The sequence below is a fragment of the Salmo salar genome, chromosome 24, assembly GCF_965601325.2.
Source record: "Salmo salar chromosome 24, fSalSal1, whole genome shotgun sequence".
NCBI classification, from domain to species: Eukaryota; Metazoa; Chordata; class Actinopteri; order Salmoniformes; family Salmonidae; genus Salmo; species Salmo salar.
Window position 1 is genome coordinate 33863061 of NC_138314.1, and position 16940 is coordinate 33880000.

Below are 16940 nucleotides of genomic sequence, written 5' to 3' on the forward strand. Positions count from 1 at the left end.
CGTACTGCCAAATTCTCTAAAACAATGTTGGAGGCGGCTTATGGTAGAGAAATGAACATTCAATTCTCTGGCAACAGCTCTGGTGGACATTTCTGCAGTCAGCATGCCAACTGCACGCTCACTCAAAACTTGAGACATCTGTGGCATTGTGTTGTTTGGCAAAACTGCACATTTAAGAGTGGCCTTATATTGTCCCCAGCACAAGGTACATCTGTGTAATGATCAGCTGTTTAATCAGCTTCTTGATATGCCACACCTGTCATGTTGATGGATTATCTTGACAAATGAGAAGTGCTCACTTATAGGGATGTAAACAGCTTTCTGGGATCATGAACCATGGGACCAACACTTTACATGTTGCGTTTGTATTTTTGTTCAGTGTACTTGTATTCTAAACAGGGTCGAGAGAATTCATTTTAAGGAGTTTTCTCTGTGGATTGCTGCCCAATGACTGCTTATTCTGCCTCACATAGAGCTCTGCTGTCAACTCTTTCAGTTTGAATGCCTGCACTCATTGACCTGCCCCATTTATACACATCTCAAGATCCAGGAGAAATAAGGAAGTTATGATATGTTGTCCAGGTTGATGTTGGGCTTGCGTTTGAGGTGCTATGACAGACAGACAGACAGACAGACAGACAGACAGACAGACAGACAGACAGACAGACAGACAGACAGACAGACATAGTGGTTACTGTGATCAGAAGGCTTCTAGCAGTTTTTACTACTGACGGACAGATCAGCCATGCTGCTTGTTGTTTGTCCTGAGTTGAGGATTAAAGGCGGAAGCCGCTTTCGCCAGACTAAGTCAATTAACCTTGTGACATTGGCAAGCTACTGGTATTAGAGATTGGCTAAAACAAAGACTGTGTCATCTCATCTTTATCAGGTGCATCTTCAAAACGTTTCACACAAGCCTTTAGGCAGGAGGACTTTTCTATATTACTGGACTGACTGTGTAGGAAATCATTATCAGTCTCTAAACCAGAAGTACTGAATATATATACTTGACTGAGAACTGCTTCAGTTTATATCAAGGTATCACACTTGTCGTTGGCTTTAGGCCATATTTTAGTCATTCGGTCAAAATGTTACAAATAGCTCTACCCTGACTGTCTGTTTTCCAGCTCCCTTGACACAAAGTTATAAATGGACTCAAGGGTTTGGGGGGGGAAACTCCCACATTTGACATGCTTCTGAAACATGGTCCAAGTGTTCAAAGTGTTTTTCGTCATGAATTCCACCAACTGAGGTGTTTCTTTGTACTGTTTCTTTGTAAATTGTCTGTCCTCAGTTGCAACACTCACTCAGTTCCAAACTGCCTCTGGAAGCAAGGTCAGCACAATAACTGTTAGTCAGGAGCTTCATGAAATTGGTTTCCATGGCCAAGCAGCCGCACACAAGCCTAAGATCACAATGCACAATGTCATGCATCGACTCGAGTGGGGTAAAGTTCGCCGCCATTGGACTCTGGAGGAGTGAAAACACATTCTCTGAAGTGATGAATCACGCTTCACCATCTCGCAGTCCGACGGACAATTCTGGGTTTGGCGGATGCCAGGAGAACGCTACCTGCCCGAATGCATAGTGCCTACTGCAAAGTTTGGTGGATGAGGAATAATGGTCTGGGGCTGTTTTTCATGGTTCGGTCTAGGCCCCTTAGTTCCAGTGAAGGGAATCTTAACGCTACAGCATACATAATAGCTTGTTGTATTTTAGTCCGAGGGGGATGGGGTATTAACGCAAAAAAAGAAAAGCAAGAACATTTGTGTATGTTTTTTTTATTCCTTTTTTTCCCCCGTCTCCAGTCTCTGTGTTTTCCTTGCACTTCCCTGCGATTAAAAACAGCTGCGGAGTTCACGGCGTACCACCTTCAAAGTGTGTGTGTTTCAGATGTCCAAACTGGGAGGCCCCCCTTCCACTCCCCCTCTCTGTTTTTTTGGTATTCTTTTCCCTAATAATGAATGCTTCAAAACCGGTAGTGGTCTAAAAATAGAGTGCGGCTGAGCTAAAAATAGTACTTGGCTGGCGGGGCTGGCTAGGAGAGTGGAGAAGAATAGGCGTGGAATAGCTGTGTGTGTGTGTGTGGAGAAGCAAAGTGAATAAGCAAACCATCAGAATGTTCATTCAGGATCCATCCCTCTCTTAGAATCCCTGTATTTTTGTTCTCGTCTCAGACAAATTAAAGGCACAGGTTTGTTGAAGTTCATAATGTTTTAGGAGTACTGGGAGGCAAGACTCATCAACAGCCTTGTTTCAACCCATACACACAACCAAACATACAGACTGAAATTAACCCAGACATTCGAATGCACCACCATAATGTCACACAGACACACATAGATTTCAGGCAGTCAGATGTTCAAGGGGCTGTTGAAAGTCCTGTTGAGAGTTAGGCTTGATGGCATACTGTATGTCAGAAGGGTTGAGAAGGGAACTGCCGTGAGCTTCACCTCCATGGGGGATTGAATATATGTCAAGTAATTTTCACTCGAGTTAATTGGCAGGTAATCACCACTAGCACGAGAGACAAACCGGAGAGATGTCACAGCCAGATTGCTCAACACTGATTTTTGAAGTTGGATGCCTGTCCAACTTGCCTTCCAAAAATGCCTTCAAACCGGCCACTAGGGGGCAACAGTGAGCTCTATTACCATCAAGTAGTCGTGTTGTGGACGGGGTCGGCAGATGGGTGTAATCCCATTACTATGGATCCGAAATTCGCGTGTTCAATCCCAGTGGTAGATACTCGTTACATTTTTTCAAATGTTTTATCCCAAACCTTAACCATTCGGAGTGAATGCCTAAACTTTGTTTTAACCCTATCCAAAACCTTAACCCTTAACATCGAAATTTGACTGATGTTTGGAGCAACTTCGAAATCTGACGTTTAGAGAAACGTGGATAAACGTCAGAATCTGAAGTCAAATTGGTAAAACTGTGAGATCTGGTTGGTCACGCCAAGTCAACCTGCTGGTGAAACCAGAATGAGGGCTGCCTAAAGGCAAGATAAAACTCTCCTCACCATACCTTCTGTGTCCCAGACACACAGATTGTTGTTTTTTTATCCAGTGAGCTTCACACATTTAATTATGTCATTTTCTACAATAAAAAGTCTCACTTGCTTTTAGTTGCCTGTTTTGGAAGACGCATAAGACAAAATGGACGCATGCATATTACAGTCCTTAGCTCAGTATTTTGTACCACATCAGACAGACACAGTCCAGAAAAGCAGAACTGCTGCCTAGAAACTACAAGTAACATTTTGATAATCACAAGCATTCTAAGGTCAATACAAGCGGAAGTCTGAGGTACTCAAAACAACAAAAGGTATTTCAAAATAGATATTCTGAAATGTGCCAATAATGTGGTCCCTGTGGCATGGATTAGCAGTGCAGTGGCAAGCCACTTCTAATGCCACGCTGCCAAGTGCAGGCCTTTCCACTACACAGCCCCAAAACAATTCACTCCAGTCATTAGCATGAAATGATGCCTTGTTCTTTGAAACTATTTGTGGGAAACTGGGAATAATGAAGATCTATTTTTATAGCTGGCATTGCCATCGTGGGAGGGAGGGAGGGAGGGTGTGGAAACTCAAGGTCTCAACATAGGTCAAGCGGCTGGTCATTGTTACTCAGGGCCCCCACCAGGCCCCCAGGCCCCTTTCCTGTTGTGTCACAACGCGATAAGAGAGAGAGACAAAAGACGATAACTGACGATTGGTTGGCCACAATCAAGACGACAGCCAGAACCAATCCCTCATTACCATTCCTGGTGTTGCTGGGGAGTGGTTACAGTAGGTCCAGAATTGCTACAGTAGGTCCAGAACTTCCATTATCCAGATTCTCTTAGCTGTCTGTACTGTTAGGAGGGGAGGAGTATGTTAAAGATAGGGGTATAAGTGTCCTCTTTATCCGTCTTCACTGGGCTGGCATTGTGCCTCTATACAGCTAGGCTGGCTCATTATGAGTGATTCAACGTCAATAGCTATACTGTCTCCTGTGGATGCTGCTGCTGTTGCTGCTAACAGTCTGATACAGTCTGATACAGCATGATACAATACGATACAGTCCCTACAGTATGATACAGTCTAAAACAGTCTGATACAGCATGATACAGCATGATACAATACGATACAGTCCCTACAGTATGATACAGTCTAAAACAGTCTGATACAGCATGATACAGCATGATACAATACGATACAGTCCCTACAGTATGATACAGTCTAAAACAGTCTGATACAGCATGATACACTACGATACAGTCTCTACAGTATGATACAGTCTGACACAGTCTATTACAGTACAATACAGTCCCTACAGTACGATACAGTCCAACAAGGGTCCCTACAGTGTGATAGTCTGATACAGTCTGATACAGTCCCTACAGTATGATACAGTCCGATACAGTCCCTATAGTATGATACAGTCTGATACAGTCTAATACAGTACGGTACAGTCTGATACAGTACGATAGTCCAAAACAGTCCCTACGGTATGATGCAGTCTGATACAGTCTGATGCTGCATGATAAAGAATGATACAGCATGATACAATGCGATACAGTCCGATTCATAATTAACTAGTGCCTTCACCACAGTCTTAGCCGTTATAGTACGGAGAGGAATAGCCTCTGGGTATCGAGTAGCACTGCACATTATTGTTAGTAAGAACTGGTTACCTGACCTGGTTTTCGGTAATGGACCTACACAATCAATTATCACTTTTTCAAACGGTTCCCCCACCACAGGAATCGGGCAGAGCAGCGCACGAGGAACTGTTTGATTCGCTTTCCCAGTGAGTTGACATACGTGACATGTTTTACAAAATTGGACAACGTCAGACTTCAAACCTGGCCCAAAGAAATGTCGAAGGACTCAGTTATAAGTCTTCGTGATCCCTAAGTGTCCAGACCACGCCTGGTCATGGGCGAGTGACAACACCTGCTGTCGGAACGGTGTAGGAACAACCACTTGACACACTTCACTCCAGTCACTAACGGTGTCATGAGCTGCCCATTTACACATCAAAACTACTGCTTCCATAAAGTAGGCGGTCTCCCTAGTTTTAGCTTCCTCAGTGGAAATTACCAAAGCAAAACACTTCCGAAGACTGGTGTCTCCTTTTTGACATTCAATCACCTTCTCGGGGGTGACAGACAAAAGAATGTCATGTAATTGGGGCGCGATTTTGCTTTCCCCTGCCTTAGTTTTTACGGGGGTAAAAACTGTTGGCATTGCAGAAGGAATACTCGGTGCATTGTCTTCTACCTCAACCTTCTCAAAAATGGAACTAGCCAAATCCACCACATCTCCTAGCTTGCGAGATTGTGCCCTCATTAACACACAAGCTGGAAAAACATGGAAATGCTTGAACCAATTTATCATCTGCAATTCTGATTTCTGGGTTGTCTACTACCTCTAACACAGGAGTGACGTTACCACCAGCAATATCATTCCCTAGTAACAACGTGACTCCTTTTACTGGCAGAGTAGACACTACACCAACACGGAAACGTCCTGATACCAAGTCTGACACTAAGTGGACCCAGTGTAATGGTACAGGTACTGTTTGTCTCTATCCCCTGTAATATGACATGCGAGCCACAATACGTTTCAGAGACCAGGGTAAAGCATCAGTAACCATTAAGTCTCGTAAGATTTGTATGGGCTTTTGATCAGCTTGTTCTCCAGTTAAGGAAACACAACCGGCAGAGATAAACGGAGCATAGATAGGATCCGGTTTCCCAAATGCTGAATCAATAACTCGGTCCAACAGACAAGCCATAGACTTGACTAAACCCACACTTCTCATTTTTGGGGATGGTGACAGGGACTGTTTCAGTTTATTTTTCAGAACCGGGCAGTCCGCAATCACATGACCCTTTTGGTGACAGTAAAAACATTCACGGATTTCATGAAAAGGCTTAGGGTTGTCAGAGGAAAAGCGACCTGAACGAGGCACTGATGACATAATCGTTCGGCCTTCAAAACGAGGTGCACCAAAGACAGTCTTGTGTGTCAAAGCATACTCATCTGCCAACACTGCTGCCTGGACCAATGTCACCACTTTCTGTTCATTTAAATGAACTACAATTTTATCAGGGAGGTTGCTTTTAAAATCCTCCAACAGCATCAACTCCCGAATATCAGCAAAGGTGTTAGCTTTACTGGCTGAGCACCAGTGATTAAACAGACTCTTTGTCCTTAGCAAACTCAACAAAAGTACGGTGAGATGTTTTTTTGTGGTTCCTGAAGCGCTGCCTATAAGCTTCAGGCACCAACTCATAAGCCCGCAACACGGTAGTTTTAACTGTATCATACTTTAAACTGTCTTCCAGGGAGAGAGCAGCTACTACTTCCTGGGCTTTCCCAGACAATATACATTGTAACAGGAGCGGCCAAACCTTGAGTGGCCAATGCAGCGCAGCGGCCACACGCTCAAACGCTGAGAAATAGGAATCAACTTCCGACTCTCAGAATGGAGGGACTACAGCTATATTTCTACTCACATCGAAGTGGGCCTGCGTCTAGCTCCAGTTGCCAGCGTCTAGCTCCAGTTGACGGATCCTCACCACCTTGTCAATTTCCATTTTCCTAATTTCAAGTTCAAACTGCATCTGTCGCTCTTTATCTTTTTGCTCCATTTCTAACCGGGCCAGCCTCACCTTCAGCCTAGCGGTCCCGCCTGAACGACCTGAAGCGGAAGATAAAGGATCGAATCGGGGCAATGTAAAGGGGGTACGAGCAACCCCTTCCTCCGCCCTGTCCTCCGACTTGGCATCAGAAGGTCTACCTGTCTCCTCTCCCCTGAAGCCTCCCTCTCGTCATCTTGCAATGAGAAAATTAATTTTCTCACTAAACCCTCCCTGGCTTGCACCAAAAGCTCAGCCTTTAGGGCTTTCTCAGGGACGAAGAGTCCATAATGGTCAGCTATAGCGAAAAGGTCTACTTTCCGAAACCTCGCCAAACCCGGATGAGCCGTCCTTATGTTACGCACGCCTCTAGGAAGAGGGAACGCAACACCCTGCTACAAAGAGGTATGGGACTGTAGGTGTGAGCAAGAATGACAAAAGGCAGAGAATTACTGTTTACAGGGAATTTATTCCGTCGCACGGTAATTTTGGGGAAAAGGGGCTGGACGGAACCAAAGCAAAGAAAGTAAATATCAAAGCCCCCTCTCCTACCTTACCTGCCTACCCACTACTTACCTATCTAGCACCACCTGGTGCACTAACCAAAATACAGGAGGATGGTCCGCCCAGGTCTTTCCTAGTGTGCAAAGACAGTAAACTACTACGGGTAATGTATGCCCGTGGGCCTCTTGCCTAAGCACTCCCTAGGTGCCTTCCCCTTTCCCCCTGGGAACAAATGAAACAGAATTATCCAAATGCAATTCAACAATTTCAAGAATCAAAAACAGTTATTTTAGCACACACATACCTCAAATCAGCAGCTACAAAAATACTTAACAAAAACCTCTCTGAGTCCCAACCAAGACAGGACATCAAATCAGCTCTCTCTCAGCAACAACCACAGAACATAACCATCTCTGTTAGCAACAACCAACATAATGACCCTCAGCCATCAGCCTCCTCTCTCAGCCATCAGCCTCCTCTCTCAGCCATCAGCCTCCTCTCTCAGCCATCAGCCTCCTCTCTCAGCAATCATCTCTCTTCTGAGCAACAGAACACTGGCTTATATTGCTTCAGAAGGAGTCTGTAATTGAAGACAGCTGTGTCCTGACGAGGGGGCGGGGTCAGCTCTCCAATCATCAATGGGGGCCGACCAATCAGCTGCTTGGGGAGAATTTCAGGAAGCCATTTCCTGAAACACACACTCACAAATACACAGAATCTGGGGAACGTAACAATAATGATAGTCTGATAGTCTGATACAGCACGGTACAGTCTGATACAGCATGGTACAGTCTGATACAGTACGGTACATTCTGATACAATACGATACAGTCACAACAGTATGATACAGTACTATACGGTCTGATACAGTACGATACAGTCCCTGCAGTATGATACAGTCTGATACAGTCTGATACAGTATGATACAGTATGATAGTCTGATACAGTACGTTACAGTCTGATAGAGTACGATACAGTCCGATACAGTCCCTACAGTATGATACAGTCTTATACAGTATGATACAGTCTGATACAGTATGATACAGTCTGATACAGTCTGATACTGTATGGTACAGTCTGATACAGTCTGATACAGTCTAATACAGTCTGATACAGTATGATTCATAAAGATACAGTACGGTACAGTCTGATACAGTCTGATACAGTACGATACAGTCTATTACAATATGATTCAGTCCCTACAGTACAATACAGTCCAATATGGTCCCTACAGTCTGATACTGTCTGATACAGTCTGATACAGTCCGATACAGTATGATACGGTATGATACAGTCTGATACAGTACGGTACAGTATGATACATAATGATACAGTCTGATACAGTACGGTGCAGTCTGATACATTACGATACAGTACGATACAGTCCGACACAGTCCCTACACTACAACAGTCTGATACAGTCTGATACAGTATCATACAGTATGATACAGTCTGATACAGTCTGATACAGTATCATACAGTCTGATACAGTATCATACAGTCTGATACAGTATGATACAGTCTGATACTGTATGATACAGTCTGATACAGTCCAATAGAGTCCGATACAGTATGAAATAGTCTGATACAGTACGATACTGTATGTCTCAGTCTGATTAAATCTGATTAATTCCTGGTGCAACAGTACGTGCTACCTGATGTGGAGTTGTGCTGTACACTGATTTGTCTCTGAAACACTCCTGTTTCTCTTATGGACTCTGTGACTACTCATCCAAAAGCACCCTATTCCTGTGCCCTCTCCAGTTTGAAAACCATTCAGAGAGGACACACACATCTGAAATCCATTCAGACAGGACACACACATCTGAAATCCATTCAGACAGGACACATTTACATTTTTACATTTACATTTTAGTCATTTAGCAGACGCTCTTATCCAGAGCGACTTACAGTAGTGAATGCATACATTTCATACAATTTCATACATTATTTTCTGTGCTGGCCCCCCGTGGGAATCGAACCCACAACCCTGGTGTTGCAAACACCATGCTCTATCTACCAACTGAGCTACACATCTGAAATCCATTCAGACAGGACACACACATCTGAAATCCATTCAGACAGGATACACACATCTGAAATCCATTCAGACAGGACACACACATCTGAAATCCATTCAGACAGGATACACACATCTGAAATCCATTCAGACAGGAAACACACATCTGAAATCCATTCAGACAGGACACACACATCTGAAATCCATTCAGACAGGACACACACATCTGAAATCCATTCAGACAGGACACACACATCTGAAAATATGCTCTATCCATTAAGTCTTTCTTCTTTTCATTCAGCTCATCCTCAAGTATGTATGGTGATCCCAGACAGTTGTAATTACACACTTTAGAGAGTGATATTACCAAACACACAGCCACTTTGCTCCGGGCTGACGGATGCTAACCGCCTGTCTTTGATTCCTGATTGTAGTGTACCAGGACACCAGGACCAGAGGGCTTCAACCAAGTCACTGAGAAGTCATTGATGCGCTCTTTCTTTTTTTTCAAACTTCGCCTCAACCCCAGTGCAGTGGGATTGGCAAATGATGACTAAAAAAACAGCGAAGCCAGGATTCTGAATTTGAGGTTCCTTAGATTGCCACACATGCACACAAAGACAGACAGACAGACAGACAGACAGACAGACAGACAGACAGACAGACAGACAGACAGACAGACAGACAGACAGACAGACAGACAGACAGACAGACAGACAGACAGACAGACAGACAGACAGACAGACAGACAGACAGACAGACAGACACAAACCACCTATAGCAGTCATCTCTGGGCATGTCCCCTCTACATGGTTCTGACATGTTCAGACCACGCTTCATGAAACTGTGGCCTTCCTGCCTTTGGTCTGCCATCTGCTTCCAATAAGCTAAGCCAGGCTGATCCCTCTGATGTTCTCCACAAACACAAGTGGCTAATATATATATATATATATATATATATATATATAGAGAGAGAGAGAGAGAGAGAGAGAGAGAGAGAGAGAGAGAGAGAGAGAGAGAGAGAGAGAGAGAGAGGAGAGAGAGAGAGAGAGAGAGGAGAGAGAGAGAGAGAGAGAGAGAGAGAGAGAGAGAGGAGAGAGAGAGAGAGAGAGAGAGAGAGAGAGAGAGAGAGAGAGAGAGAGAGAGAGAGAGAGAGAGAGAGAGAGAGAGAGAGAGAGAGATCTAGCAGTCCGAGCACTCTATTACTATATCCCACCACTGCCACCAACCAGGTCTCTGTGAACATGCCGATGGGGAACGAATCCACAGTGGGCCCTTCTCACGGCCCCTTATATCTTGTTAGCTGTGATGGGAAGGGACATTGTTTCTCCCCATAGCTCCTAGTCATTCACAGTGGGCCGCACCGCGCCACTCTTACCAATCTGCTCAGGTGAAATTGAGCATGGCACTTTCTAATGGTGAGGGAGCTCTGCTCTGCGCCCGGTGGCCTCCCCCCACACACTCTCACAAACATTGATGAGACGTAGCCACACACTGATGTAATGTCCTCTCTGCTAGGACCACTGCGGTGCTCGGTAGTGTGAGTGAGTGTGTTCCATGTCGGATCCAGAGAATGACACTCCTTAGGCTCAGTCAGAGACTTGGCCAATAAGAAGCTGTTTATCCCTCAAGGCCAATAAGAGGCTGTTTATCCCTCATGATTTTCCCTTTCTTCCACACCAAGCATGATTAACCATAAGTTGGCCCTGTTATTAAACTCCTTTAACGTGCTTGTTTGGCCGACACTTTTTTCCCACCAGCAAGTGAAGAATTTGATCACAAAAATACAAAGAAACATATTTACAAGAAAAATCATTCAGCTTTCACTGATATCTACTTGCTAAAGCCATAGTCATTGGCCATAATTTGCTGTTGCCTCTGTTCATTGGTAACTAAGTTCTGGAGACCCAGTATCTATCGATGCAATCTGACTATTCTGCTCACAAAGTTTTTGTTGGTCGGCTCAGTTGCTGTTGGGCCTTGAGGACATTACGAAACATCATCTGCCAATCTGTTGCCAGTGGTCATTAACACATTATTTAATGTATTCCTTAAACACTTCCAAAATACCAACCAAAGCCCCACCCACCAGGCAAACAACATTCTGAAGGAGAGAGAGAGAGAGAGAGAGAGAGAGAGAGAGAGAGAGAGAGAGAGAGAGAGAGAGAGAGAGAGAGAGAGAGAGAGAGAGAGAGAGAGAATGGGTGCGAGTTGGGTCAGGATGGCAGAAATGCCCAACAGACAGACCTTGATATGGCATGGGCTGTAACCTACTGGACCTCTTCATGCTGGCCTCAAAATATATACCCCAAATACCCTCCAGTTAATGTAACCCCTGAAATACCCTCCCATTATTGTAACCCCTGAAATACCCCTCCAGTTAATGTAACCCCTGAAATACCTTCCAGTTAATGTAACCCCTGAAATACCCTCCAGTTAATGTAACCCCTGAAATACCCTCCAGTTAATGTAACCCCTGAAATACCCTCCAGTTAATGTAACCCCTGAAATACCCTCCAGTTAATGTAACCCCTGAAATACCCTCCAGTTAATGTAACCCCTGAAATACCCTTCAGTTAATGTAACCCCTGAAATACCTTCCCAAAATCAATACCTTGATAATAAAGTAGCATGTACACAGAAATATTGTTATGCATTACATACTGTAAGTGTGCATTGCGTTCATGGTTATGAAATACACCTTTAAATTGCCACTGACGTTGCACTCTGATCTGCAATGTAAAGCCTATTGTAAAAGCATATACTCCCAGCCTAACTAAGCCAAGCTGTGCATGGGGTGTGGGTGGGAAGGGTACCGATGAGGAGGGTATGTAGGACACAGTGTCTACACTCCTCGTGCTGCACACAGGCCCTCTGACAGGCTGAGCCAGGAGGGAACATCATGAGGATGGAGTTTAATTAGGAGCAAGCCTCCAAAGGGGCCACAGAGAGAGGGAGAGAGCGAGAGAGAGAGAGAGAGAGAGAGAGAGAGAGAGAGAGAGTGACGGGGAGACAGAGCAAAGCAGCCTATGCAGTCCTCTTCTCACCTCTCTTTCTCTCTCTCTGTCTCACTCTCTCTCTTGCTCCCTCACAGTATCTCAATCTTTCTTTCGTTGTCTTGCTTCCTCTTTTTAACATCTCTCTCTATCTATCTCTCTCTCTCTCACTTCAAAGTGTGTCCAGGATAGCCCATTTTCCGCTTTGTTAGATTGATCTCCCCTCATCAATAAAGCTTTGGACTGTGGATCATGGAGCTTTGATCTCCTACAGCTATTAAGATGTCAGCATAGCAGGTGGCCATCAGGTGGCCGATAGAGAAACTGCTGCCTGTTTACACAATCTGTTACTACCACAGACCTGCCCCCCCCCCCCCCAACACACATACACACACGACAGAAATATGTTTTATTTCCATGTTCATGACTGTCCATGTTCATGACTATGTCTCAGTCTTTGTAATTACAATGTTGAACGTCACTATGGCGCCTCATTTTCAGAGAGGAGTCTGAGGACTTTGTTTTGCTAGTGAATGTTATTAAATGATATATGTCCTCAGTGTTTAGCTACATGTTTACTTGTTTACAAGCACACCACTGTGTCCCCATCCCACCCCACATTGATGGACATGGGAATGGATCTTGTCAAAGCACATTATCCCATACAAAGGACTATTGCCAATTTAACCCATTAGTACACACACACACGTACATACACACACATTTATCTCTCATTCATTCATTGGCTCAGTTGAGTGCTTTCTCAGGACCCATTCTAACAGGAACAAACCCACATTCCTCTCCTCTCCTTTCCTCTCCTCTCCTCTGTCCTGTTCCCCCATTCAACTGTGTGTGTGACTACTCTGTTTTCAGACATTGAGAAAGAAGGGCCTAAATGGCTGTGACAGCCCTGACCCCGACGCAGACGACTCCGTCGGCCACAGCCCTGAGTCTGAGGAAAAGTACAGGAAAATAAACGAAGACATTGATCTGATGATCAGCAGACAGAGACTGTGTGTGAGTACAACACTTCCTGGGCCTTCCTCTCACTCTCCTCTCCCCCCTCTCTCTCTCTCTTTTTTCTTTCTGTCTCTCTTTTTCCTTCCGTCCGTCTGTTGTCCATTCGGTGGGGTTTTTGGTGGGACCCGGCAGGCGTTAAACAAGAAAGAGAACAAAGGTGGTGAGAGCCCGGAGCTCGAGTCTGCTCTCACCCCGCGCACTGAGGAGAAATACAAACAGATAAACCAGGAGTATGATCATATGATTAAAACTCATAAGATACATGTAAGTACTGGACTTGCACAGCGTACAGTCTCAGTTGGCTCTAACAGATGCTGAGTAACTAGCATCCAAAATAACCTGTCTAGTAACCAGTATTGTATAGCACTGCACTGGAGGTCTGGAGAAAAAAACACAAGATGAGACTTTTTAGTCATTTCCAGCATGCTTAGCCATAGTGTTAGTGCAGAGCAGTCAGGGGAAAGTCTGTGCTTTTGTACATATTTTAGTGATAAGAATATGTTATTTACCGGTGTATTCATAGGAGCTAACCTATCTAAGTGGAATTACCTTAGTGATTGAGTTCAAGTATAGTGCGTGCTTCGTCCCTCACACTCTTTAACCTCCGGCTCCCTCTGTGACATCACACCTCTAACCCGTTACCCATGATCCCTTGCCTAGCTCTCAGGGGAGGTGTGGTCTGCATGCGCTTCCCCTTCTCCTGTGCCCACGCACACAGCTCAGTCACCCGAAACAACAGAGGGACAGATGCTAAGGCTCGAACACACACACACACACACACACACACACACACACACACACACACACACACACACACACACACACACACACACACACACACACACACACACACACACACACACACACACACACACACGTACACACACATCACAGGAGGTTGGTGGCACCTTAATTGGAGAGGACGGGCTCATGGTAATGGGTGGAGTGGAATAGTGGAATGGTATTCCATTTGCTCTGTTCCGGCCGTTACTATGAACTGTCCTCCCCTCAGCAGCCTCCACTGACACACACATTCACACCCTAATGTAGCCCTCATTACATAAATGATGATAAAACATTAAATTGATGCCCTCCCTGCTCTCCTCGGCCTGCCCCACTGTAATAATGAAGATGATGAAAATCACATCTAATCAGAAGCAATGTGTTACCTCTGTCATTCAAGGACTACTTAGTCATTACTGTAGAGATGGGTCAGTGTCAGCCACAAGACTTCAACTGCACAGAGTAATCAAAGGTCTCCGCAGTCGGTCCGTCCTAAACAACCACATAATGAGTGCCACTCTCAATGGAAGCCGAGTGTGCTCCGCGCTCCTTACAAAAGCCCATATTGGAACGGTTAGTATTATAGCCATGGAGAAAGAGATAATACCACGGTAGATAATTGAAAGGGGAGCACAGTAGAGTACAGTAGAGGGGGTGGTGGGGGATTGTGGTTAGTGGCTGGGGTGGGGTGGGGTGGGGGTGTTGGTGTGCCAGGCTGGGGTGGGGTGGGGTGGGGTTGAGGTTGGGGATTGGGCGGGGGAGTGCTGGCGGTGAGGGTGACTCTGCACACAACAAGTGGTAGTTCAGTGTGTGGTCATGACGTCTGCCATGAACAAGGCCTCTGGAGGAGGAGGAGGGCAAACAGGAAGGATGGCACCACTCAAATGACAGCTTAAAGAGAGGGAACACAGCACACACACACACACACACACACACACACACACACACACACACACACACACACACACACACACACACACACACACACACACACACACACACTGGCCTCCAAGCTTACCCAACCACATAGCCAAGGAGCTGGAGGAGTGGAACCAAGTTTCTAACATGGCTGATATCAGGAAAATATTTCACCATTAAATGGAACAGGAGGTGCTCACTTTGAGCGACTAACAAAAGCAACCAGACAACCCTGACTGCTGGCTAACACGCACCTGCATAGTGATTCAGCAAAAGCAAAAGAAAGTGACAGAGGGACAAACAGCAATGAAAAAGTCCACCTTTTGTACCAAAAACAATGATATTTGCGTAGCTAAAAGTTCAAAGTTATAAAAGAGAGAAACTGGAAGAAGAAGAAGAAGGTGAGGTAGGGCTCATATCTGATTTCTCCCAGCTGATGTTCTCACTGATGAGTCCTTCCTTGGCCCTGGAACACATGAATACAATTCGGACTCTATTTTCTACTTCCTTAAGCTAACATCCAGGAGCGACCACTTCCAGGGCACTCCCAAGGTTAAGCCTTATGGTGGAGTGACACAATAAACATGACAAATCATTGGCTTGGGGCCCAGCGGCCTAGCTAGCAACCAACCTCCACCATGCAGCTAGTCTTACATGACACTTAAAAAACATTTGATCTAAACTCGACATTACAAACATGTACTGTACCTATAGGAAAAACCTTAGAATGGTGTTTTATAATATATTTAATACTACATTTACAAAAATGATATATAGAATTCCCACATCTTGCTCAACAACATGAAGCTCATTCAGAACATGTATATTTGTTGTGGATGCTATCTGCTTAAGCATGGCCATGTGTGGTATCCCAGAAGGCCTTTTCCTCCCTATCTGCTTCCCTAAGTGTTCTGTTTATGGGAATGACAATGATGTGACCACACAGTGAAAAGTTGTTTTTGTGTTTTGTGAGATTGCTTTGTTATTTTGCCTGAAAGTGGGCTAAGTTAGGATGTCACCCTGTTAATCAAAGGCTGAAACAGCCACAGAGTCACAGATGAGGACAAAGATAGACAAGTATAATCACATTATAAATGGTGGTTGACCCTTTAGAGATGCCACTGTGGGAAGAGACTGTCCACATTACACATACAGCTTTTTTCTCAATACTGGTTGACCCGTGACAATCGTTTTGAGTTGTGTGATTTTATCTGGGCTTTGACCTCTTATTTTTCTCTCTTTCTATTGCTTTTTCTCTCTCTCCCTCTCTCTCTCTCTCTCTCACTGTTTCATTCTATTTGGGATATTTCTCAGCCATATGATTATCTTTCTGTTAAGTGATTTCTTTGTCTATACCTCCATTCAACATTAGGATTGTTCTCTCTCTCTTCCACTGAACTTAAATTGTTACCTCTGCTACTGTGTATTCTGTTGTTGTGTTGTATTGTTTTCTCTCTCTCTCTTTCTTTCTGTCTTTCTCTCTCTCTGTCTTTCTCTTTCTCTCTCTGTCTCTCTTTCTCTTTCTCTCTGTCTTTCTCTTTCTCACACTGTTTCAATATCTGTCTTTCTCTTTCTCTCTGTCTCTCTTGCTTTCTTTTTCTCTCTCTCTCTTTATCTTTCTTTCGCTCTCTCTTTCTCTCTCTCTCTCGCTCTCCGTCTCTCTCTCTCTGTGTGTTTAATCATGTTCTTTCTCTTTTTTCTCTCGCTCAGCAGGGTGTTCCCTCCTCCAACTACGAGATGCCGGTGTCCATCCCTGTTAGCAACCAGAACAGTCTCATCTACAGCCACCCAGGAGGTTCCCTAGGCAACCACAACCTGCTGCCCCTGGCACACCACATGCAGAGGAACAGCATGTCCCCCGGTGTCACACATAGACCTCCCAGTGCAGGTAACATAGGGACAACCTCTCTTTCACGCACGCACGCACGCACGCACACACACACACACACACACACACACACACACACACACACACACACACACACACACACACACAAATACACAAATACACAAAAACACAAAAAGAAGCCACCCATAATCCTTCAGTGGAAAGGACAGGGGAA

General features: G+C 44.8%; 1 protein-coding gene across 9 annotated transcripts in view; it reads left to right on the forward strand.

The window, feature by feature from the left end:
• The window catches only part of LOC100500787 (myocyte-specific enhancer factor 2C), a 98705-nt gene that overhangs the window by 65476 nt on the left and 16289 nt on the right, over positions 1-16940 (forward strand). For 7 of the 9 annotated variants that reach the window (XM_014172371.3, XM_014172372.3, XM_045706762.2 and 4 more), the window contains 2 exons: positions 13030-13173; positions 16588-16765. In XM_014172371.3, the coding sequence (XP_014027846.1) occupies positions 13030-13173; positions 16588-16765 (322 nt within the window). The remainder of the gene's footprint in view (positions 1-13029; positions 13174-16587; positions 16766-16940) is intronic. The other 2 variants (XM_045706764.2, XM_045706766.2) reach the window with 1 other exon arrangement.